At 40.5% G+C, this 26,629-nt stretch overlaps 2 protein-coding genes and 1 long non-coding RNA gene across 6 annotated transcripts in view; 1 reads left to right on the top strand and 2 right to left on the bottom strand.

Annotated features, from left to right (window-relative positions):
- Positions 1-6,256, top strand: part of LOC124144893 — a 38,248-nt gene extending 31,992 nt beyond the window's left edge. For 2 of the 4 annotated variants that reach the window (XM_048396791.1, XM_048396790.1), the window contains exons 21-28: positions 379-525; positions 901-1,000; positions 1,672-1,745; positions 2,021-2,143; positions 2,905-3,036; positions 3,439-3,575; positions 4,375-4,510; positions 5,629-6,255. In XM_048396791.1, the coding sequence (XP_048252748.1) occupies positions 379-525; positions 901-1,000; positions 1,672-1,745; positions 2,021-2,143; positions 2,905-3,036; positions 3,439-3,575; positions 4,375-4,510; positions 5,629-5,700 (921 nt within the window). In that variant the 3' untranslated portion in view covers positions 5,701-6,255. Of the gene's footprint in view, positions 1-378; positions 526-900; positions 1,001-1,671; positions 1,746-2,020; positions 2,144-2,904; positions 3,037-3,438; positions 3,576-4,374; positions 4,511-5,628 lie in introns of all 4 variants that reach the window. The other 2 variants (XM_048396793.1, XM_048396792.1) reach the window with 2 other exon arrangements.
- A 4,233-nt stretch (positions 6,257-10,489) lies between these two features.
- On the bottom strand, positions 10,490-11,824 carry LOC124144894. Its single transcript, XR_006862482.2, has 3 exons — positions 11,488-11,824; positions 10,863-11,185; positions 10,490-10,595 (listed from the first exon to the last, which is right to left on the bottom strand). It is a non-coding gene; the product is annotated as an uncharacterized LOC124144894 (long non-coding RNA).
- Positions 11,825-12,029: 205 nt separating this feature from the next.
- LOC124144892 lies at positions 12,030-15,451 on the bottom strand. The gene is made up of 3 exons (XM_048396714.1): positions 15,280-15,451; positions 13,929-14,185; positions 12,030-12,106 (listed from the first exon to the last, which is right to left on the bottom strand). The coding sequence occupies exons 1-3, from the start codon at positions 15,342-15,344 to the stop codon at positions 12,030-12,032; spliced, it is 399 nt and encodes a 132-aa protein (XP_048252671.1). The 5' UTR covers positions 15,345-15,451.
- Positions 15,452-26,629: the final 11,178 nt, after the last annotated feature.

Genomic DNA, 26,629 nt, shown 5'->3' with positions numbered 1-26,629 from the left:
CAACCCATGCTTGCCGTAAAAGGCGACTATGCTTGTCATAAAAGGCGACTAACGGGATCGGGTGGTCAGACTCGCTGACTTGGTTGATGCATGTCATCGATCCCAATTGCGTGGATCGATGCTCATGATGTCGATCACTGGATTGTCTTGCTGGATTGTCTTGTTCAGACTCGATTATCTACATACCGCCGTCATATAGCTTGAATATTGCTGAGTGCGGCGTTAAACAACAAACCAACCAACCAAATCTTATATAAATTGTAACATTAATTTTAAATGCATATCATGTTCCTTCACTCTCTTTGAATGACGAAATACAATAAAGCCTAAAATAGATCGAGCTGTTTGAAGTTTGAACCTTTTGCCATTATCTGCCAGAGCCAGTATGAGTTCGTGCACGATGTTGTGTTGGAAGCAATTCGTAGTCGGGGAACGTTCTTCACGTCGCCGGAGTTCGAAAAGGAATTTGGTCAAGGGAAGACCTTTACTGACACACAGGAAACCAAACTGAGAAAACAGTTTCAGGTAGGTTAGTTGTACATATGAGTTTGTTAGTGTAATCTGTAAGAATAAATACAGTTCAAGTTGGTGGAATGTTACGTCACTTAATGGCTATTCTCAAGTAGTTGGTTATATACATTTTCATTGACACGCATGTTGGGAAATGTTACCTGGACGTTCAGAAGGTCGTGATGAACGCTGTTATAAAGGAGTATACCATCCACTTCATTTCATCAATTGATAAGTACTGATCAAAGACTTGACATCTGACCGTGATATACTATATATACACACCACGTCGTTGCTTAAATGTTTTTGTGTATATTTAACCTTGTTAACTAACACAAGGAAGCCTTCACAAAAGATAATTGACGAGGTAAAAATTATGTTTTTCTTCAGTTACTGCAAGAAAGTACATCCAGGCTGTCAGAGGAGACAGTGTCGACAGCTCTTCTACCTCAGAATGCTGCTAAAAACAGGAGCCGAACTATTCTTCCAGGTACCATAATACGCTATGGAATATATTCATAATTTCTATGCCTGTTCTAAGCGACCGCCTCCGTGGTCTTGTGGTAGAGCGTCCGCTCGGAGAGCTGAAAGTCCGGGGTTCGATTCCCGGCCGCGTCATACCAAAATACGTTAAAATATGGTACTTCTTGTTACCCTGCCTGGCGCTTGGCATTAAGGGGCTAAAACAAGGACTGATCTGCTTGTTCCTCAGTGGGCTAGCACTATAAAATCGGCATCAGTCCGGACCAGTACAAGCAGCCACACGCACAAACACGTGTATGTACGTCGCTATTTAAGTGCAATAATCTTGGACGCGATGTTAAACCTCATTTCACCTCACCTCCTGTTCTAGGCATTATGGCTGGAAGGGATGTTTCGACCTTAATACAATGACCAATAGATGGCCCATGACTATGTTACGTACAGCTCATCGTCAGTTATCACCTACTAAGTGGCCTCCATGCTGAACGTTTATGTATTTCTTGCGAATCAAAACAGCAAGATGAGGACCAACACTGGCTGTAAAAAGTACAAACATTTGGCTTCACGGCTCCAAGAGTTCACGAGAGAGCTAGCACAGAAGACAATAAGAAACTGTACATGTTCGTGCCTTTCTAGATTATTTATCTTGTGATTAATAATACGGTTTTTCTGTTGCAGGAAACAAGACGAGGCCTCATCTGACCACACGGGTTCACCAGCGCAATAACTACATTAATGCTGTAGTTTTGTCTGTATGTATAACCTCTACATGTACGCATGTATACATGTCATACACACTGTACCCAATGTATTTGCAACATATGTATTGCATATATATACCTTACTGTATTTTACAAGGAGTGTGGTACCTCAAGGCTAACAGCTATTAATGCCTTATTGTTTCGATTTATTGACTTTTAACATTGGGTATGTGGAGAGACCACCTATTGATAAAGAGAAATACTCTTCGAAATTTGCGGAAATGGAATTGACAATACCACATAAATGTTCATGTTTGCTACTGCAGTCTATACTCCGGCCCAGCAGCCTGATAGTCACCCAGACGCCCCTGCCAGACACCGTGGTGGACTTCTGGAGACTGGTGTACGACCATGACTGCTGCACAGTTATCTGCCTGGATCACTCTAAGGTCACGTTAATCGTTAACTTCAGAGTTATTGTTTGTTTGTTTGTTTGTTGTTTAACACCGCAGTTTTTGTTTGTTTGTTTGTTGTTTAACACCGCACTCTGCAATATTCCGGCTTTATGACGGTGGTCTGTAATAATCGAATCTGGACCAGACAATCCAGTGATTGACATCATGAGCATCGATCCACGCAATTGCGTTCTAACTTCACCCATCAATAAGCCAAAGAACAAACAGCAAAATTAAAGTTTTATATTTTAAGTAAGTTAATGTTTCATACCACTTTCCTCTATCACTTTTTCTTTCGTTAAAATCTAACCTTAATGATTAGTATTCAGTTATCATTTTTTCCCACCGTTACAAGAAATTATATAGACGTATAAATGTCAAATCTCAGCAATATGACAGCTATATGACGGCGGTCTGTAAATAAACGAGTCTGGACCAGACAATCCAGTGATTAATATCATGAGCATCGATCGATGAGCATCGAGCATAGGGATCGATGACATGCATCAACCATGTCAACGAGCCTGAACACCCGATCCCGTTAGTCGCTTCTTACGACAAGCATAGTCGCCTTTTACGGCAAGCATGGGTCGTTGAATACCTATTCTACCCGGGATCTCTGTGTTAAGTGTGATCAGACAATGTGTAGCTATTGGTGAAATGTTTCCTTTAAAACATACAATTTATACACATAGAAACGGTCTTGTTTGTAAGCATGAGAAGTCAATCTAAAACTATGCTTGTGTTTATTCTAGGAGGTAGAGAACGTGTACCCTAAAGAAAACCAAAACTTCAAGAAAGGACCGTTCACAATTGTACTTGAGAAGGAGAATTCAAACAGGGAGGGTTACACAGAGAGAAGCCTTACCGTTCTGTATGACAAGGAGGTCAGTTATGCCTGTGATTTATATTTAGCAGTGCATATGATTGACACATAATCCATAATAAGCTTCAAATGTTGCCATGTGTCAAACAAACTAACGGTTCCACAAACTGATATTTTCAGTTGACATGAATCAAATAATCAATTTATGTGACGGAAGGTTGACCAAATTCACTAGCACGGAAACTTCTTGAATTTGTCTTCACTTTGAATTGACTACATGAGCTAATAATTGAAGTTACTTTACGAACGGAATACCACAGAATTAAGGATATATCTAAACATGACTAACAATAGCCGTTGATATTCAGTAAGATTGTATGTTATTACTACTGTAAACTAAGAATTAAGACGTTATTCAAACATCATGGTCACATAATGACACTGGATGCACCCTGTAATCTAGGGTTGTGAGCGATCCGTCGTCGTGTTCAGTCTCAAGTCTCGGGACATGATGTCCCACCCTGCCACACTACTGGAGCTGGTCAACAGCGTGCACATGGTCATCACTTCCGCCGATCACAAAGTCCTTGTCCACTGCCAGTATGTTCAACACTCTCAGATACATAGTCCTGACAGATGATTGTGTATGCAATGCTGTGGTAGCACGTTGAAAATTCCATAAATATCTTTAGGTTTGATGGTCTGTTAACGGTGAGGTGAGGTGAAATGGGGTTAAACGTCGCGTCTAAGATTTTTGCACTTATATAGCGACGTGCATGCACGTGTATGAGTGTGTGTGTGGCTGCTTGTACTAGTCCGGACTGATGCCGATTTATAGTGCTAGCTCACTTAGATACCATGCCGCAGTTTAACAAGAATACCCCACTCAGACACAGTATACTGACTCCGAGCCGACCAGTCCTTGTTTTAGACCCTTAATGCCGAGCGCCAGACAGGGTAACAAAAAGTACCATCTTTTAACGTCTTTTGGTATGACGCGGCTGGGGATCGAACCCCGGACCTTCCCCTCTCCGGGCGGACGCTCTACCATTAGACCACGGATGGTCTGTTAACGGTTTATATTAAATGTATCATTTGACCGTGTCGTTCTTTGATGTTCCACACATAGTATTTCATACTTGTACTCTGAGAGAGGATTTCGAAGCACGAAATAGTCAAAATAGCGCACATCAAAACTTCGGTAACGTTAAATGAAATCATTTACATTATTTGGATGATAAGCTTCAGTCGAATGCATACAGCTGAGTTACCAGCATGCTGAATACATACAAGATTAATCATGGTCAGCTGTCTGGTGTGAGAGGGAATTTATATGAACTAGGCACAGGACACCTTTCTTCATTCTTTCTCACATTTGTTCGTGTGTTGGACATGACAGTGACGGCGCCAGTGTGAGCGGCGTTTTCTGCAGTGTCCTCAACATCATCAGCAGACTGAGGCTGGACAGAGATGTGGACATCTTCCTCTCCATCAGGGAACTGCAATGTGTCAGGCCTCAGTTCATACAGTCCTTTGTGAGTATTTGAAGGGCAATTCTGTATCAACAGAACCTGTGGAAACTGATAATACCTTACGTTCCATTTTCCATACCATATATGTTGTATGGTCAGAGTTATAGTGAGTGAGTGAATGAGTGAGTTGGGTTTAACGCCGCTTTTAACATTATTCCAGTTATATCACGGCGTATCAGCTTAATGTGGGAGGAAAGCCCGAAGTGATGCAGGTCTCAGACGTTTACCACTTCGGTGAAACCCACGAGCACGGGTATGGTGCTGACAAACAAAGAAACATAATCGGGGCGAACCGGGATTCGAACCTACCATAGGTTTCTGGCGTGCCCAAGGGACGCAGCTCTAGATCTGCACAGCGAATCGCGGCGCCTTAGACGACTGGACCACCCGTGCCCCCGTCAGAGTTATAGCGAAGTACTGCTCACATAAATGTTTTGAAGAAGAGAAGGTGTCTGTTTGATTTAATGCGTGCACGTGTCTCTCATTAGATGTTTTTACCCAATATGAAAACAGCTCACACTATTGCAAATGAGGAGCCCGGATTGGGAAACCATTGTCACATTGCAGTGGCTAAAACAATTTGAACTTTTTTAATGTACTATATGTCTCAACTTTGAATACAGCTCAATGAAGCGACCAAAGCAAATAAATGTGGCCAAACAAACAAATACCTTCATGTACAAACTGTGTAAGGGATTTGTTGTGTAATGGAGTGATTGATTGATATTTTGAACAACGTCCCAGGCCGTTGGGATACGATGACAAGCAATCAACTAAGTCACTATTCTTGAGGGGGCGGTCGGGTAGCCTAGTGGTTAAAGCGCTCGCTTGTCACGCCCGGGTTCGATTCCCGACATGGGTACAATGTGTGAAGCCCATTTCTGGTGTCCCCCGCCGTGATATTGCTGGAATATTGCTAAAAGTGGCGTAAAACCATACCCACTCACTCACTATTCCTGACCTCTCCATTCATTTAGTTGTCTATTACGACAAGGACATTTTTCTTGGGGCCTTACCCGGAATCCTGCTGGGAATAAATTACCAACAAATATAAGTCGTACTATCCATCTGTGTTTCGAGTGATGATAGAAGGAATTATTATTTACAAATGTTACTTTCAGGAGGATTACCAACTGTGTTACAGCATCGTGAAGGAATACAACCGCGACGCCAGCATCTACGCCAACGTGTGATGAGTACGACAACGTACGACGAGTACGACAACGTATGTGTCATGACATTTTCCGACCCCTTGAACATGACGATCGCCCTCCTACAAGACTGCATGCTGATCTTATCCACAGTACAAAGTGTTCAAAACTATGTGTGTTTATGGTTGATCAAACTTGAGGAAAGTTTTATTTCTCTACAATCGTGTGAAAAACAATGCACCGACTGTTTGAAATGGTGAACTACATCTGTTGTATATTTGATTACATTTGATGGGTTTTTTATTACTCTGTTAACAAAGTAATAATATCGTGTAAACATCACGATAAATGTTATAACAAGAGCAAGCCTAATGTCAGCCTCGTTGGTCAATATTCATTTAATGCCCCTGTGAATATAGTTTTTATGGACATGTGTCGCGTATTGTTTTGTAGGTAGCACGTACTTCATCCCACTTAACATGTATACCATGCAAAACATTGATGTTACATATCAGTTTGGGGGGCACGGGTGGCCCCGTCGTCTAAGGCGCCGCGATTCGCTGTGCAGAGTTGCGTCCCCTGGACAAGCCAGAAACCTATGATTGTGGGTTCGAATCCCGGTTCGCCCCGATTATGTTTCTAGGTTTGTCAGCACCATACCCGTGCTCGTGGGTTTCACGGAAGTGGTAAACGTCGGAGACCTGCATCACTTCGGGCTTTCCTCCCACATTAAGCTGACACGCCGTGATATAACTGGAATATTGTTAAAAGCGGCGTTAAACCCAACTCACTCACTCACTCACATATCAGTTTTTTAGTCCAGACAAGATTTTCTATGTCATTGTATTGGCACTGTATATCATTGTGAAGACAAGGATTTTTTAGTTTGGTTTGATTTGTTGTTTAACGCCACATTCAGCAATATTCCAGCTATATGACGGCGGTCTGTATATAATCGAGTCTGGACCAGACAATCCTCTGATTGACACCATGAGCATCGATCCACGCAATTGGGATACGATGACATGCATCAGCCAAGTCAGCGAGCCTGACCACCCGATCCCGTTAGTCGCCTCTTACGATAAGCAAGGTCGCCTTTTACGGCAAGCATGGTTTGCTGAAGACTCATTCTACCCCGGATCTTCATGACAAGGAGAATTGGCTTCGCACTTGTTCCCATCTAGAGTATCAAAACCGGGTCTTCTACAAGACGAGCCAACACTATCAAGTGTCTACTCCTCCACCACTGTCATCAAAGGTGAAATATACCCTGCACTACTTTCTATGATTCACTTGTTTCTCAATGAGTGAGTGAGTGAGTTAAATTTTAAGTCACATCGGCAATATTTCAGCCATATCGTGACTATCAATAGTTAAACATAATACATATATTGAAACTTGTATAAAAACCTGTCAACGAAGGACAGTAAAATTACTTGATTCATCACAGAAAAAGATAGAAAACTAGTACGGAATTATAAAAGAGAATAGCACTATACATAACGATACAAGATAAAAACAGGCTATAGATCGCCAGCATCTGAAGGTAGACCACCATGCTAGGGTCCATTTTGTTTTTACTTTTGTTACCTGCATGGACCCCGGCCGGATTTACATCATCCCTTCAGCTGTTGGCGATTATGACAAATTTAGCCAAAGGTAAACGAACATATATACTACTATTAAAAACGTGGCCAAAATAAATATACTTTGAAAGACGTGGTTTTATTCTCCATGAAATCGCAGAGCACATAGTATGTATCGATGTTTACATGCAATAAAAATGTATATATAAGGCGTCTTACTTTGTTGGGAAGTATTGCTCCATATTCCAAAAGAACGTATACATCGACTAAGACTAAAATTGTACATATTTCACTGGAAATGTATTCTAAAGCCCAATTATTTATGGTACGATACGTCCCAAGACAATTTTATGGCACTTTGGGCGAATTAACATCACTCAAACACATCTGTGGTCATAACTGTCACTTGTCACGTACATAAAACAGATGATGTTCTGACAACAAAGCGTGTTGGGCGCTTCCATATCACTTTAGTAACGTAATCAATATATTGCGTGACCTCTTCGGCGCCCAGGCAAAGACACAACGCTTCGTCGATTTACGTAAACCTCCTGTTGACGTTATTGGGTATGCGGTTACACTTATTTAGGAATATTTTTTTAATTTGAAGTTTACACGATATACGGCTTTTCCACTGGACGAGAGGTCGGTTTCATTACCGCGAAATTGACCTTCAAAAGTGTATGAACGACACAATTTGACGTTCATACGTTTTTCACGAGACCGTGTTCTTGAAATGACGTAAACACTGACGGACTACTTCCACATTCCTGGGGAAACTCCTGGGAATTCCCTAGCACGAAAACATACACAAGCCTTCTTTCTGATCATTTAGAACCTTTATTCTTGGTCTCAGCGTTTCAGTATACATTGAGAAATGTCAGAGAGCGTGACTGCATGATTGTTCACGAATATCCTCGCTACGGCCTATCCTAATGAACAAACGAAGAAATGCACATCTAAACTATCTTAGTGTCGACTCGATCCGTGTCTAGGCTGACTGTGACCGTCTCCAGCAATCGCTAAATTTACCTTTGTGTCTGTTTGACGTGTCTTTATTCACCTTTCAATGATCGGCCAGTTGATCAATGATGACTAACACATGTAACCGCCACAGGTTCATTACCAACTTCTCTCGGAAATCTCTCCCGCCACGTTTATCGTGTCGGCCATTTTGACGTCTTGTACTTTATGTAAATGTATTACGATGCAATGTCATTGTGACTGACTTACTGAGGTAGTTCTGTACAGGACTTTCTCATCTAATGAGGATATGATTTGAACGCATGTGCTGCGTAAGATGTTTTTGAAGAGCAAGCTTTGCATCCATACGCCCATATCACCTCTCTTTTTGAGGAACTATTTCACTCCGCGATATTGACTTTCACTTTGTGCGAGTTCATTGGAGCATGAACCTTCATAGAGTGAGGGCCGAACTGTATGAACGTCGGAGCTTGTGATGTCATTCGCTTGAAATACAAGTTGCACCCTGTAAAGTAGCATTGGAATTGGAAAGCAATCCAGACCCGGCTCATGCTGAAAATGGATAAATGTTAACGTTCTGTGAACTTTTGGTGTGTGTCATACTACGACTGCTGATGACGGGGATTACCGCTGGAGGCGGCGCGGTTGGATTTACTGAGGAACGATAGTGTGGAGCTCGGTGATTTCTTTTAGTAAGTCGAGCATTCTCTGTTATAGCTTCGAATGGACGCTTCATTTCGGTGACCCGATATACACATGATCTGTTTGACTTCAAAGCTTGCATCATTCATAGCCTAAATCGATGTCGCTCTCAGTTTTCCCTAATCATTTTAATGTTATTTTTAGACATTGAGGAATTCCCCAGAAGTAGTTCTGTATGTCTCCGCGCGATTGACAACGTAATCACGTGACATACTGACGTTCATTGGGAAATGAACGACAGTCAGCCTGGTAGTTTTCACCTAGGCGAGACCGCCTCCGCGAGCTAGTGGTAGAGCGTCCGCCCGGAGAGTGGAAGGTCCGGGGTTCGATCCCCGGCCGCGTCATACCAAAAGACGTTAAAAGATGGTACTTGTTGTTACCCTGTCTGGCGCTCGGCATTAAGGGGCTAAAACAAGGACTGGTCGGCTCGGAGTCAGTATACTGTGTCTGAGTGGGGTATTCATGTTAAACTGCGGCATGGTATCTCAGTGTGCTAGCACTATAAATCGGCATCAGTCCGGACTAGTACAAGCAGCCACACACACATACACGTCGCTGTATAATTGCAATAATCTTGGACGCGACGTTAAACCCCATTTCACCTCACCTCACCTCACCTAGGCGAGGTCACCCGCTACTGTCAATATTCAATAATGTACATGTACGTTCCAGCTGTACGCTGTTCGGTAGGTTCGGTAGGTTTGGACGGTGTCTTATGCGTTGCCTTAGATAATCCAAGAGATGTTCCACCGGTGAGAGGTCTGGTCAGCGTGACGGTCAGGGCAACACGGGTACCGTACTGACGTTGAGAAAGTCCTGGATTTTTCGAGCAGTGTGGGACCTGGCATGGTCCTGTTGGAACATTATCCTTTGTGATTGTCTTCTGAGAAAGGTAAACCGCCGTCATATAGCTGGAATATTGCTGAGTGCGGAGTTAAACAACAAACAAAAAATGAGAAAGGGAAGGACAACAGGACGTAGTACTTTTGTGTATTGCCGGGTGTTCTTTACGTATGTTGCTGTAAATAAAGGTGACTAGGTGCGATATGCGGATCAGTGAACACACGATTTCGACGAAATTTATGTAAATCATATTGAAATATACCGTGAATAAACTTGATATCACAGACTCATAACTCCAGATACACAATGAAACCTTACAGGATCACCGTGAAATATTGGCGTTGTGAAACAAAATCAAACTCATTGTATGCGTGTAGCGCTCAGCTGTATGTTTTCTGGGGGGAAACGTGCACTATACGCTGGACAATACGTACGCAGTAATCTAAATTAGAGTTAACCAAAGCTGGGAAACCATATCTCTTTGACTCAACATGAAATGACAACAGTGCACGCCAAAGATTTTGGTTAAACAATTGTTACAATTTTATATGGCACGCATTGGCAAAATATGCTACCGCGAACACTGTTAACTCTTCAGTGACAATATATGGTATCTCTGCCTTCTTCAGGATATTTATACTAACGCAGAGACAGTTTGACCATTTCAGTTAGTGAAATAGTGTCTTGTGATATAATCACGGATGCTCCGCCCATCTTCCCGACCTGTATATTGTCCTTCAATGTTACGGTCGTCCTCTCCATCAACATCCAGCATGGGTTCACGAAGAATTATCGCCAGATTATGCAACACAGCACAAGCACCTGTGAAATATAGTAAGATTGTTTAAAGGGTTTACAGTATTGTAGTCATTCGATTCTTATGTTATGCGAGTGAGTGTTTCCCACTGATGTTAGCACTATTCCAGCTATATACGAGCTGGGGTACTTACAAACCTTATACATTATCAGTATTTAATGTCTTAATTTTATTTCATTTTAAACCTTTATTAATAGTACAGTTTTCGGATCTTATATATGCGTTAGCTTCAAATTTATTTCATAGTTATATTATTATCTTAGTTAGCTAACCAATGATGGTCAAACTCTCTCTGGGCTCATCCTGATTTCAACGTGCAGAACATTGAAACGCCGTTTGAGCCACCCAAATGCTCTTTCTATGGTTGACCTTGTTTTTTTATGGGAAGAGTTGAATTGCTCTTGCTCGGGGGTAGATGGTTTCAGTTACGGATTCATCAAATACGAACGACATGCGTATCCACTGTCACCGAGAATAACGTCGTCTTGTAGAGTGGTATGGTGTGATTCCAGGTGTTGCCGCACGTTACTCATCGTGAACACGTGACTGTAATGTGTACTGCCTGGCCATCTCGTCACTAAGTTAGTAACTTTACCTGCAGAACGACACAAAACGTTAATGTTAATATAAGTCAATATTGCCATCGAACCTGGTTCGTATAGCAGCCACTGTCATATAGCTGAAATATTGCTGATCGCGGCGATAAACAACAAATACTGAAATCATATTATAGTATAAAGATTTGTCTGATAGCTGTTTCGTTTAACAATGTGAACGGTGTCAGGGTCGTATACATATTGTCCTTTTGACTCTGAAGGGTTGACGTGTATGCTCCATGCACAGGTTTTACAGTGACATTTGTTGTTTTATTATATTCTAAGAATTTTTTTAACACACCTTGGCTGTCACACATTGCTTGAACGTTGATCGAATGGTAGCCTGATCTTATTGACAAAAGCAGGTTCGTTGTCTGATGGTGCCAGTACCCGTACATGTGTCCCGTCGATACATCCGATGACTCCAGGAAATCGAGATATATTGTAGAATTCTTTTCTAATGTCACCTATATCCCTCTCGGACGGCCAGGTTACAAACCTCGGCACAAGAGACGCAATGGCAAGGGAAATCATCCTAACAACTCGTGAGGTTGTTGATTTGTCTATCCCTATTGTGTCGCCAGAGATTTGCAGGAAACTTCCACTTGCAAAGAAGCGTAGGGTTACCAGAACCTGATAAAATGGTTAATATAAAGAGGCTAATGATAGGTTTGACAAATTTTCAAATATTTCCATAATACTTATATCTACTTTAATCATTTTGCTGCGTTTTCATTATGTCTCAGTAAGTAAAGTGTGAATGATGGATATAAGGTGTGCATGCTTTAACAATTAAAAGGGATAGAACACGCAAAACTGTTCTCTTCAGTGTGCACGACACATTTAGTTTAAGTCATTGGAGTAAATCCCCTTTATGAGATTGATCATGGCTGACACCGCCAAGTTGAAAACGTATATTTCTGGAGTGAAGTGAAAAGGATCCATGAATTTACAGTACTTTCAATTGTGAAATATATTTACAAGGTTGGTATCATTAGGCTGCATATATGACTGTACCAACACACGTGTTAGTGAGCAGACCCACGCAGAACTGCGTATCACTCATTGTAAAGATTGACGCTATAAATTTGCCCGATGTGGCGATATTCGGCGATCGAGTCAGAATTAACCATCGGATATCTGGATAAACTACAGGGATAATTGCTATCATTATCAAAAGAACAGTCTCATATACTGAAAGTCAGTGTCTAACTGTGACGTAGCGAAGGCATTTTATAAGTTTTGGCAACTTTGGAGATATAAATTTCGAAACAATTTTGCGAGGGCACGAGGCCTAGCCAAGCCAGATCAGTAGCCATATCTGTGCCTGTAAACCTCTGCGGCTTGAAACCTAGGCCTTCTCCACAAATTAAAATAGTTGGATTTGGCCGAAATATGTTTGAATTGTTACCTTGTTTCGTTTTGTCGCCGTGTGTACATCTGACTACACTTCTTATCGTTATGACAGGACAGACCGACTGTCAACAAGGTCTGACCATGGCCGTGACGACTCATAGACTAGGGTTAGAGTAGCTTCCCTTTGACAAAGGGCAGTTACTCTAGCGGACAGACCGATGGATTGCCGCGAAAGGCAATTGAAAACAATTGTTGTTTTGCGTATATGTTGCTTCGCCAGTGTACAAGAAACAGATTTCAGTTGGAACTATATTGACTACTGTCACTGTCCGACTGACACATCACTTACCCTGTGACGTAATAAATATTAATGCGCGCATTCCAGGAAAACTTGCAATGTTTTAGTAATGTTTATGAGTAAGGGAAAGCGATTTTGAAGCACAGAATTAAAGAATGACATTATATGATAAAGAGGTTATCACGCTTGTGTGTTTTGGGATGGTAAATATTCTGTATTAGGAATAAACACTACGTATTTTGATCGCCAAGGCTCGCTAAATACAATTCCTTATGCAGTATATTTACCATCCCCAAACACACTCGCGTGATAACCTCTATATATTGTGAATTATGTCAAAGACGACAGCTGTGATTAGCGATCACTGGTCAGTGAGACAAGTCGGCGAAGACGAGTGTTGGCGTTTCGTACGTGTGTGGGGTTAAGAAGGATAATGAATGAATGAATGAATGAATGAGTATGGTTTTACGCCGCTTTTAGCAATATTCCAGCAATATCACGGCGGGGGACACAAGAAATGGGCTTCACACATTGTACCCTTGTCAGGAATCGAACCCGGGTCTTGGTCGTGACGAGCGAAGGCTTTAACCACCCGACCGCCCCTACGAAGGATAAAGTATATGGAGTCTTTGATTCTGCGTTATTGTGCATCTGTGTGTGTGAGGTCAAGACGAATATCAGCATATGTGGTTTCTTAATGTGAGTGCGTGTGTGTGTGTGCGTGTGCGTGTGCGTGTGCGTGTACGTGTGTGTGTGTGTGAGAGAGAGAGTGTGTATGTGTTTATGCACATTACTGTACGCGTGTTTATGGACAAGAAGGGTATCAGCATCTGAGGTCACTTTATATGAGAGTGTGTATGTGAGAGAAAGAGAGAATGCGTGTTTGTGTGTGTGTATGTGTGTGTGTCTGTGTCTGTGTCTGTGTGTGTGTGCGTGCGTGCGTGCGCGCGCGCGCGCGCGTGTGTGTGTGTGTGTGTGTGTGTGTGTGTGCGTGTGTGTGCGTGTGTCTTCGTTTTTGAAGTTAAAGAACGCTGTATAACAACCTGTGGTCAGTAGTAAGTAGGGCTTTGTAATTGTAATACATGTACCTCTGTCTGTGTAGGCGTAGTAGCCTAATTGGGCTTCCAGGTCTCCGGTGCTAGCCTGACGAAACCTGTCTGGCGCAAAGGTAGTACACAAGGATGCTAGCATGTCGCACTTGAAGACAGAACATCTTGGGTTTCGTGCACAGTTGACAGCACATGCATCTACTCGTGTAGACATCATTTCCGCTTTCTTGAACAGGTACATGGAGAAGTCGTGTTTACGTCGTGCCAGGAGCTCGAATGTGGATTTGCTTCCAGTCCTTGAAATAAAGACAGAGAAAAAAACAATGATTTGGAAGTATTGACTCCAGTCATCAATAAATTCAAAACGTCGTCAGTCTAAAATATCTGCCGAAACAGATTAAATAGTCATGAGATTTTATGATAATAACTGAAAATAAGTGATGAGATCGCGCATCATATTGACAAGCATTGTGTCATATTTAGTCAAATCCTCTGAACACGGTGTAGGGTGATCATTATGCATATCATTTATATGTATTATTAACGTGTCCCAACAGAAGACTTATGAATGGCCAAGTCACTACCTAACTACATCCTGAACATATTATCAACTTAAAATAACTGTAAACTCTGTATCATAATTTTCATGGAGAGGTCCCATATGTACCAAAAAACAACATGATGTTGTTACAAACATGGCTTGGCTCTAGGATTCGGGGACTTGCTTTTCGTTTGGATGCGCTTATAGAAACATACTAGAGCCACTCAAACAACCCAAATTCCCTCATATGTGTACAACCACCCCAGCCCCCACCCCAAACCAACCCCAACCCCAATTGTCACTTCTCTAGGTTTCGTTCATACCTGCTGGGGAAAGTGAATATCCAGATATTGCACCCAAACGCGAAAAGAACACTAACATACAAAGGCAGAATTTAATTTTCCTTTTAACTTATTTCAGAGACACATTCTAAAGAAGAAAATTGGTTTTAGATACGAACGGCAAAGAACGTGTAACGGATACTCCGTTGTTGACAGCGAAGAAATGTATCCCTCCTTCCGTACTAAATCTCAATGTTCTTGTCATTCTACACGATCACCTTCAAATTGAATATAAATTACTGAGTTATTATGGCCTCTGGTTTATTGAAATATAATTTATAGTTTCCATTGATTAAAATGAGAAACTTACAATGTCGCACTACCAGGCTTAGATAAGTGGTTATAATTTGACAGCATAGTTCTTGAATGGCCATCTACACAAAATCATGTGGTTAACAACAATGTATGCAACTAGGCAACTTCTTTAACGCAAAATGAAACGGTAAGTGTGCTGGCCTCATTTATAAAGTTATTATTATTATTATCATTATAATGTTAGAACACTTACGTCAACGCGGAGAGCAACTGCAGACAGAGCATGATCTCCAGTCGCATCATCTTCTTTGGATACATGCACTACGTATTACCTTCATTGAACAACAGATACTGTGAACTGCTTGTAACTCTGTTACCGCTGTGGAGCAGTCTTCACAGTACGGTAAGCGTGATTAATACAGCGATATTCCTTGACAAGCTTAAACAACTCGAAAGATCAATCTGTACATGCAACACAGGAAACACAGCAATTACGATAATCAATGACAAAATAGTTATACAAGTTTGACTGTAATTAAAATCACAATCACCCTATATGTTTGTTTATTAAAAAGTCTCAGCGATTGTAATCATTTTATTTCAAAAGGAAGTATATAGATCAGCAGATATTCATTTACACTAATGATGGCGAAACCGTTTCAATCATTTATGAGGTCTTGTACTTGATAACAAGGTTTAATGATTAACCAGATGACATAACTTAAATTCCCACGAGGATTTGGTCCTAGCCCTTGTAATAAGGAAAGAGAAAAATAACAAATCGTTTTGAATCATTGGTTTCATTCATTACTAAAGTTGAAACGTGAACGCCAGAGAATAATCATTCTCGAATATTTGCCGAAACACATAACATAGAGCGTAAAAGCAAAAAGAACCAAAACAAACAAACAAACAGTTATAGTCATGTAGGTAGGTACATGTATATTGAACTTTGGATTTAAGTTGCGTTCCAGTGTGTTACATGCTTTGTTGGTCGGTTGGTTGGTTTCAGCAACCCATGCTTGCTTTAAAAGAGGGTCCTGATGGGGGTCCCATAAGCAGTAAGCAGTAAAATTTAGAGTACTTTTTCATTAAGCAGTATTTTTTCTTCTTTTTCAAAATAATCGTCGCGAAAAAAAATTGGGGTCGCAGTAAATAATTTATTTACGTCAGGCAGTTATTTTGTGGTATTTTCCGTTAAGCATTTACGATAAAAAAAGATGAATTTTACGTTTACGATGTTTAGTGCTACAACTATTGTAAGCCTATGTTAAAGTATGGGAGTTACGATCATCTTAGCACTAAGATCGCTTTGTGCAAGTGGGCCCTGGACTCCTCACGGGACTTTCTTGTATTTGGCAACATGGGCGCTTCAGAAGATTTAGCGCAGTTCAACAAATAGTGACGATACCAGGTGTCGTAAGAGTATCCAACCGGTGGCACCCGTCACAAACACACGAAAAGGCAAGTAAATTGTTCACCTGAAAAAAACACGGTAACATAATTTTAATATGCAGTAAATTGCATCAGACATCCTTTTTGTCACTGAAGCGGTACATTATAGCTAAATTGGCTACAATTACAAAGAAACGGCGTGCGCGTTATCAGGCAAAGTGCGAACATTTGGTCATCTTGTCACGTTGCCCTGTGACGTCATGGATAATTTGCATACTTTCGTAAACAAATATGGCAGAGTTTATCGCGAGATTGAGCGAGTGTCTCGCGCGCCGACTGATGACTCAACTGATTAGAAGAACGACAACGATTTAGATGAGGAAATACGCGAGAGACTGCAGCTGGAGAGTGAATCGAACATAAGAGTCAAGTGCCACGCCCAGGCAGACGTCAACCCTTTTTTTACAGGTGCGGAAAACCTCCGTGGTCTTAAGGGGTCGAGCGTCTGTGCAGGGGAGCTGTGTTCGTGGTTTCTCTGACGCTCGGCAGTAGGGACTAAAACAAGGACTAGTGAGTCAGCTCGGAGTCAGTGGTTAAACTACGGCATGGTATCTCAGTGGGCCTAAACTATAGAACCGGTATTACCCCCACACAAACACACTTTCTCTCTCTGTGGAGGCACGGGTGGCCCGGTCGTCAAAGGCACCGCATTCGCAGTGCAGAGTTACGTCCCTTGGGTGCGCCAGACACCAACGATCGTGGGTGCGAAACCCGGTTCGATAATGCCATGAGTTTATGAATTGTTCAATGTCCCTCATTAAAACCAGAAAACGTGATTTTACAGTACGTGAGCGTTAAAGAATTAAAATATGTTTCTGATATTGATATGAATTCTGTGAGTAATTTTGTGTATTGTAATGATTATACGAGCGCTTCACGAACTCACATGACGACGTTTTGTAATGGTCTATATCCGTACATTTCGTCCTGTCAAACAGTACAAATGACTGTAAATAACAGGAAATATCGTCTTGTGTCTCATCGTGAAATGGACTGGAAGGGTGAATTTCAGTACTTTGTGTTTTTCGACTTTCTAATCTCTCCAAACTAAATGCACAAGTCCGCAACATCACCTCCGTGGTCTTGTGTGTTAGAGTGAGTGAGTGAGTATGGTTTTACGCCGCTTTTAGCAATATTCCAGCAATATCACGGCGGGGGACACCAGAAATGGGCTTCACACATTGTACCCATGTCGGGAATCGAACCCGGTTCTTCGGCGTGACGAGCGAACGCTTTAACCACTAGACTACCCGACCGCCCCCTTGTGTGTTAGAGCGTCTGCCATGAGAACGGAAGTTCGTGGTTTCGAGTCCCGTTAAAAGATGGTACTTGTTGTTACCCTGTCTGGCGATCGGCATAAGTGCTGCATGCACGTCGCTTTATAAGTGCAATAATCTTGAACGCGAAGTTCAATCCCATCACACACACACACACACACACACACACATACACACACACACACAAACACACACACACACACATACACATCTTTTCCCAGTAATATATGACAATGAACGTGGCCTAGAGCGCTAAACAATGAATACTATGTAAGGTCGATTAGACAATTGGGTATATTGCCAGCATGGTTAACCTTTTTCCGCCGATTAAATGTTAAGAACGCCTTGTGACTATTTTATATCAAACCTACATACTTAAATGACCCGTGAAGATCCGGTTTAGAATAGGTCTTCAGCAACCTATGACTTGGTTGATGCATTTCTTTGTATCTCAATTGGTTCTCATGATGTCAATCACTGGACTGTCTGGTGCAGACTCGATTTATTTACAGAGCGCCGTCATGACAGCTTGATTAGATCTCGGTGCAGCTTAAAACAACAACAAAATAAACAAAACTAACATGATGTTTAAACATTATTTGAGACTGTAATGTTACACACAATAGCGAAAGAGTAGGATTTTATGGTGCTTCTAGTAATAATCTAACCCTATTTCGGCGGTGGCCACAAGGTATCGGCTGCACAGACAGGGACAAATAGGTCCATGAATTGTATCGCAATGAATGAAGACTTGATAAACGAGGACGAGGGAAGTTGAACCTGCGTGTCAAGTCAACGTTATCACACTGTTCCGCCTCGACGCGGGGTAGAATAGGTCTTCAGCAACCCATGCTTGCCGTAAAAGGTGACTCTGCTTGTCGTAAAAGGCGACTAACGGGATCGGGTGGTCAGGCTCGCTGACTTGGTTGATGCATGTCATCGATCCCAATTACGTGGATCGATGCTCATGGTGTCAATCACTGGATTGTCTGGTCTAGACTCGATTATTTACAGTCCGCCGTCATATAGCTGGAATATTGGCGTAAAACAACCAACCAACCAACCAACTTGCGTACTTTGCATCCCCGGAATTGATTCCTGACAGTGACATCAGCAGCGACGAATGCCTTAGGGCATACGGTTAGTCAACAGACAGTGGGGGCAGGCGACTCCGGGCTCAAGGAATTAGGGTTTACAGACGTTACAGATGATGATTATTGACAGCGCAACATCGTTGTCAGAGATTGAGATGTACCCGGACTGTACGTCGTTGACAGCGACGTGACTGGCAGAGGGTCGTCTTCAGTGATGAAAGCCAGTTCTGTCTGTTCAGAGCTGATGGAAGAGGGCTTGTTCAGCGCCGAAAGGGAGAACGGACGGCAGCATGTTGTGTTCAGCAGGTCGTGCCGTATGGTGGAGGGAGTGTTATGGTGTGGGGAGGACTTTGTGGGCAGGTCATCGTTAACGGAAATTTGACAGCTCAGTGTTACATAGATGACATTCTTCGTCCGATTGGCATCCCTTTTCCACAACAGCTGCCACGTGGTGACATTTTATCAATATAACAACGCCAGACCCCATACAGCCAAATTGTAAAGAACTTACTTGCAGCCAACAACGTCAACGTGTTGCCCACAAGAACTGATGCAGGCCCTCAAAGAAGAATTGCTACGTATCCCGCGTGACGTCATCAGATCTGTAGCAGTGGGTGGTCAAAAAACGCTATTGTGTTGGGTGCCAAATTAGGTGAGCACAAGACCAAAACTGTATCAGGATAGCGTTGTAATAAACCCTAGATCCTATATTTACGGTCGAAACACGTGAAATAGAGCTAAATTATGAGTATGGACACTGAATTTGTGGAGTCTGTCATGGCGGGTCAGCCATGTCGACCTGTGTGCGTGGAGAACGAATTATTTGACGAACAGAACGCACGCAAGAGATGCTTTTCGGGGGATAGTGACAATGATTCTAATAATCCTGGCTATAAGAGGTCAAAAAGCTTACATGCCGCAAACCCTGAGGTAGTGGTAGCTGAAGTGCATGCAAGTGGCGGTGTCTTGACAAATGGGAGTGAAGCGTCGGAAAATCACTCGTCACTGGGAGATAAACAATCAAACACTATTCAGTACAGTAGCACGGATGCAGCAGTACTTGGTGCAGTGACAGAACTTGCTAAAGAAATGAGAGGTGCTGTGGTGTCTCTTACACAGAGAATGGCAGTTATGGAAACAAACCTAGAGATGAACTTAAAAACTTTAATAACCACAACAATAGAGACAGAAGTAAGGAACATGAAAGAAGACTTCCAAAGAGACTTTAGCTCAGTGCAGAAAAGAATTGATGATTTAGAAAAAACTTATGCCAGTATAGTTAAGACTGGACAAGACAAGAATCTGAACTCTGAGAAATGTTCAATAGTAATTAAAGGGCTAAACCCTGATAAAGTGAGTGAATCCCAAAATGAATTAAAGAAAAAAGTAGAACATTTAATACAGGTAAAACTAGATCTGAAATATGTTAAAGTTGTGAACTGTGTACGGAAACAGAATCCTAAAGGTAACAACCCCGGTCACATTACCTGTCAGATGGCGTCAGAGGAACAGAAAATACAAGTTCTCAGGACCAAACACAAGCTGAAGGGTATGGACCATATGCAGCGAGTGTACATCAACTCTTATAAGACAAAAGAAGAACTATAGAGTGATGGAAATATGCGTTTGTTGCTAAGGACACTTGACACGAGCAATAAGCTAAGATTGCAAAAGAATGGTAAATTATCTGAAAAGACATCTGCAGCCCATTAGGGGTTGCGGCTTGGAATATGGAACTCTAGGGGTTTTATCAAAAATGCAAAACACTATGATGCTTTTAATTTCAAATGTGATATTTTAAATGTTTTAAAATGTGATATTGTTGGTGTTTGTGAGACTTTTTTAAAAGGTAAAGAATTAATAGAAATAGGAAATTATGAATGGTATGGTCAAAATAGATCTGGTTTACATTCTCGTGCAAAAAGAGGCTCCGGTGGTGTTGGTTTCTTGGTGAATAGTAAGCTTGTCCCATACACGGAACAATTGAGTGACTTTAATACAGAAGGAATTCTGTCGATTAAGCTCCGAAGACAACATCAACCAGATATCTATTTATGTGTTTGCTATTTACCTTCTCATGGAACCAGTAGATTAATTGATTGTGAATTTTTTTTCCTAGAGTTGCAACAACAATTTTATACTTACCAAAATAAGGGATTAATCTATATTTGTGGAGATTTCAACGCAAGGTGTGGCAGTTTACAAGATATCATCGAAGGTGTTGATGAAGTAGAATTGAGAGAAATAATCTGATCCCTGTGTCAATTCCAATGGAGAATGTATGTTTAACTTTATGTCAGGAAGTGGATTGTGCATGCTAAATGGAAGAGTTGGATATCAAGATTACACATACATCAGTGATCAAGGTAGATCTGTCGTGGATTATGTTTAAACACCCTATGAACAATTGAATTTTGTTGGAGATTTCCAAGTACAAGTGACATAATCTTTCACCACCTATCTCACCACCACACTTCGAGTCAATCTGGATGTGGCTACTGGAAATAAAGTCTCTAGACAGAATACAATACCTACACCAAATGAACTTACATTAGATGTGATGTGAGCAAGGTGCCACAAGAGTTTATCTTGAACAATGAAACGGTGAATTTTCTTTATGCATGGATTAAAAACCTTGAGGAGTGTAATACACAACAAAGAGACATTAATGATATGTATGATATATTCCTAAAAGCCCTTAGAGAAGAAATGAACACTAAACTAGATCACAGGACGATATATCACAATAGAGAACAACACAAGACTAATAAATCAAGAAAGTAAGCATACTGGTGCATGAGGAGCTACAGACACTATGGAATCTTGCCTGCAGGAAAGAGAAATTATGGACAAAATGTAAAGGCTCCAGTACTTTTAGGAGACATTTAAGAGAAGAATTCTGTCAAGTTAGAAAACAATTTGATAAATGTCACCGGGAAAACAAAAGAACATTGAAATAATTAAACAAGTCACTGAATAATCCTGCACTATTCTGGAAAAAATATTGGAAAGCTGGGAATACAAAATGAAAGGAGACCATTGATCCCGAATACAGTATTAAATGATGATGACACACTTTTGGTAGACCACAAAGATGTGATGGAAAAGTGGAGAGACGATTTCTGCATTATATATAATCAAAGGGAGGACAACTCTACTAACATTATAAACAACATTAATCACCTATGCAATGAAGAGTTGAATACAATCCAAACTGCTGTAGACTCTGAAGTTCTTAATCAACCCATAAGTGAACAAGAAGTTTGTGAAGCTGTTAAGCATACTAAACTGAACAAAACTTCAGGAATAGACAATATTAAAGCTGAAATTCTTAAGAACTCAGTGAGTGTGAATTTATTACACAAAATGTTTAACATTATGTTTAAAACTGGACTTGTGCCTGAACTTTGGAAAACAGGAATCATTAATCCAATTCCAAAATCTGGAAAGGGTGACCCGAGAGTACCAACAAATTACAGAGGCATTACATTACAATGTGTACCATGCATGCCATCGATCCCAATTGCGTGGATCGATGCTCATGATGTCAATCACTGGATTGTCTGGTTCAGACTCGATTATTTACAGACCGCCGTCATATAGCTGGAATATTGCTGAGTGCGGCGTTAAACAACGAACCAACCAACCATATAAAATATATGCAAAAGTTATTAATAACAGAATCAGTAACTGGTTAGAAACCAACAGTTATTTAACAGAACTGCAGAATGGATTGCGTAAGAGAAGATCCTGTCAAGACCATTTACAGTCCTTAACAAAAATATTATACAACAGAAAGATGTCAAGGCTCTCAACATTTGTGTGTTTTATTGACATGAAAAAGGCTTTTGACTCTGTACAAAGAAATTTACTATGGTTCAAACTGAAACAACAATTTGGAAGTCAAGGAATTATACTGAATGCCATTCAGTCTCTGTACCAAGGAGTGAAATGTTGTGTAAAGGTCAATACAGAAAGAACTGATTGGTCTGATGTCTCCATGGGTGTGAAACAAGGCTGCTGTTTGTCGCCAACTTTATTTTCAATGTTCATAAATGACTTGGCAGATAAAATCAGTGACCTGAAATGTGGTATTAATATTGATAACTTGAACATTTCACTATTTCTGTATGCTGATGATATTGTGCTCATAGCTCCGGATGAATATAACATGCAGAAGCTTCTTAATGGTCTCGCTGACTGGTCTAAACATTGGAAACTTGGAGTAAACAAAGATAAGACAAAGATTATGCATTGCAGACCTGTATCTATCCCTATGGGAACTTACCAGTTTACTTTTGGTGAAATCAATATTAATTACTGTATGGAATACAGGTATCTTGGCATGTGGCTGAATGAGCATTGTTATTACAAAAAAACTGTGACTGAAATTTGTAAATCAGCAAATAGAGCCCTTGGGGCTGTGCTAGCCAAGTTCAACAACATGGGTGGTTTAAGTCATGAAGTGTTTACTAATTTGTTTGACAGCTATGTTCAACCTGTCCTCAACTACAGCGCTAGTGTGTGGGGTATTAACACTTATAAAGAAATTAACCATATACAAAACAAAGCCTGTCGATATTTCCTGGGTGTTCGGAAAAATAGCTCAAATATTGCTGTACGAGGTGATATGGGATGGAGAAATCAACAGACTAAGATTCAAGTTGAAGTGTTTAGATGTTTTCATAGAGCTGTCACAGCCGAACCAGATTCAATAATAGGTATCATTCACAGGTGGTCAGTAAGGCGGAAATCATCATGGGACTACAGGGTTATGGTCATGGTTAAAAAGCTTGCTATCACCAACAGAGGCCAGACTGTATATGATTACTGTAATAACACAAGCCGGCCAGTGTTCCTTGATCAAGCATTGCAGGAGCTAGATAAGAAAGACAGAGAGAAGTGGTATCCAGATCTTTTTAATGACAAAAATAATTCAAATGGAAACTAAGAACTTTTAGATTATTTCAACAAAAAATTGAAACATGCCATTATGTTAAAATGTCTCTACCAAGGCAATATAGAAGTGTATTAGCATCATTGCGCTGTGGTAACCTGCCAATTTATATAGAATGTGGAAGATATACCAAGCCCATCACTCCTCTTTCAGAAAGACTATGTACTCTCTGCGCACGTGACAAGCAAGCCATAGAGGATAAATTTCATTTTGTTGTAGAATGCAACTTCTATAAAGATATCAGACTGTCTATATTTAACATAGCTAAAATACAAGAAACAAATTTCACTGAATTTTCAAATTTTGAAAAGTTTCCGTGGCTTCTTAAAAATGACAACATCCAGTACCAGTTATCTCAATGTTTGCACACTATGTACAGCAAAAGGCGTTTGTGCTTATCCAAACTACCATAATATAAAAATATCTGTTTTTAGTGAACAATATCCTTAGGTATAATTCTATGTTCATATGTTGTACATTATTTGTGAGAGAATGTGATTAAGTAGATTAGTAGTTTGTGATTATCTAAACTACCATAATATAAAAATATCTGTTTTTAGTGAACAATATCCTTATGTATAATTCTGTGTTTCATATGTTGTATATTATTTGTGAGAGAAGGTGATTAAGTAGAAAATTTGAAATATGACAGACTGACCAAGGGGATTGGGGATAAACAGAATGACTGGATTAAAGTATATGCTTGACTGTGCGACATGGTGTGACTTGGGGCGTATATGGGTGTGTGCTAGGAAGGGTTGGGCAGATTGAATAAAGAATGATTGATTGACACGGTTGAACTTGTGCATGATTGAATGTGTGTGGGTCATAATGAATAATGCGTGTGATTGAGTGACTGAGTGGAATTTTTGTGGCTCGCTGATCTGGGACATGTATATGGGGGAACGGGGGGGGGGGGGGGGGGGGGGGGGGTGTGTGAACTGGTGACTAGGTTGAACTTGCGTGAGAGTATATGTCCGTGTGTCTGTGGGGTTAGGGGGGGGTTGCTGTTTACATATGAAGACATTATAAGTTATAATGTTTTATTGATGTATTTTATTGATTGTATAATTTTAGGTGTCTTTTAGGCCAGTAATGGCCAGGTGTATTATGTACACATGACACATTAATAAACTATATTATTATTATTATTATTATTATTATTATTATTATTATTATTATGTGAAGGATCAATGAACTTGAGCGATTTTAGATGTGTGTGCTCTTTGTCCGTGACGTTGAAAGCTTGTTTTGGCCACCTTTTAATTCGGGATACGGTCATGCCGATATCGGATGATGTATGATTGTCATAATAAATGTTGATTTCGTTGCGATTTTGATTTTTTCAATTCATTTTACTTCATGCGTCTATCTTTTGTGATGTTCAAACAAGAGTGATTTAAAACTGTTGTAAACTTTATTTATAAATATATAACACCATTTTGTTGTTTTGATTGTTTTAGATAATGAACAAAAATCTAAAAAGATTTAGCTATACTGTTCAATATACATGTAATGACGACTTGTCACCTCTGTACCTATCGTAGCTAACACCACATGGATTCAACGAAACAAGGAATCATATATTGAGAGGGATGATATGAGCACTTGAACAAAATAATCGTGATAAACATGATGGTAAATGCAGAAAAACGCAACCAACTGACCAAAGAACAAACTATCCATAAAAAAGATTGTTTATTCATCTATATCTCGAAGTAAAGTTTGTTTGTTGTTTAACGCCACACTCAGCAAGATTCCAGCTATATGACGGCAATCTGTAAATAATCGAGTCTGGACCATACAATCCAGAGACTGACACCATGACCATCTACCTACGCAGTTGTGGTACGATGATATGCAGCAACCAAGTCAGCGAGCCTGACCACCCGATCTCCTCTTTCGACAAGCATGGGTTGCTGAAGACCAATTCTGACCTGGATCTTCACGGGTCCGAAGTAAAATAAAATTACAAATATATTTCCTTGCAGAATGCTTGTTGTGTTATCACTACTTGTCGGCTACTGATGATTTAAAAAGACAGAATCCTTATAATTTATATTGATCATGTAATATGAATGACGCACAAATAAACTAGAGAATTACCATTATGAAGATGCTTCCACTGTTGTGTGTTCAAAATCCAAAGTTTCAATAGAAATGAAAAACGTTTTTTGCTTGTTTGATCTTTCGTATTACATTAGTTTGTTTGCTATGTGGACGACGCCATTGTGTTTGCTATTATTTGAAAAATCCCTGATCCACACGTATCGATAGCCGATTATCAATAATGTTCTTAAGGCACTGTGTACTGTGTACATCTCAGTCTTTTTACCAATCCTATGTCCACAATAGCATGATATTAATTTACCCTTGAAGGAAGTTTCTTGATTATCGTACTCATTAATCGATATAAGTATGTGAACTAGAAAATACTTTTTTGCGATTGTGCAGCTAATGATCACACATTTACAGTTGCATATTGTATGATCCGTCACGCGCATACACATGGGTGTTTGTTACCATACATCGATTTCCGAGACCCGATATTCCTGTGTTCATCCCCATGACAGAATTGCCAAACGGTCTATCGTGAATTGTAACTAACAATCTTGGAGTCATAGTCAAAATCGATGTCGCTCTCAGACAGTTGGCTGGGTACCATTTTGAACACTTGAATATTTGGAAACAGCAGCCATGAAACCTTAAAAAATAGTTTTCCCTAATAATTTTTCATGTTACATTTAGACATTTAGGAATTCCCCTAAAGTAGTCCTGTATAGTCTGACAACTATCGGGAAATGAGCGACAGTCAGTTTC

This window comes from Haliotis rufescens, unplaced genomic scaffold (genome assembly GCF_023055435.1).
Source record: "Haliotis rufescens isolate VD_foot unplaced genomic scaffold, xgHalRufe1.0.p SCAF_16, whole genome shotgun sequence".
Classification (NCBI taxonomy): Eukaryota; Metazoa; Mollusca; class Gastropoda; order Lepetellida; family Haliotidae; genus Haliotis; species Haliotis rufescens.
Note: the sequence above shows the minus strand (reverse complement) of the source record. Positions and strands in the feature narration are given on the sequence as shown.

Coding starts and splice junctions, on each gene's coding strand:
- LOC124144892 (XM_048396714.1), bottom strand. CDS start 15,344: ATGTATCCAAAGAAGATGATGCGACTGGAGATCATGCTCTGTCTGCAG. Junction 14,186..15,279: donor CAGTTGCTCTCCGCGTTGAC/GTAAGTGTTCTA, acceptor CTTTATTTCAAG/GACTGGAAGCAAATCCACAT. Junction 12,107..13,928: donor CTACGCCTACACAGACAGAG/GTACATGTATTA, acceptor ACTTCACTCCAG/AAATATACGTTTTCAACTTG.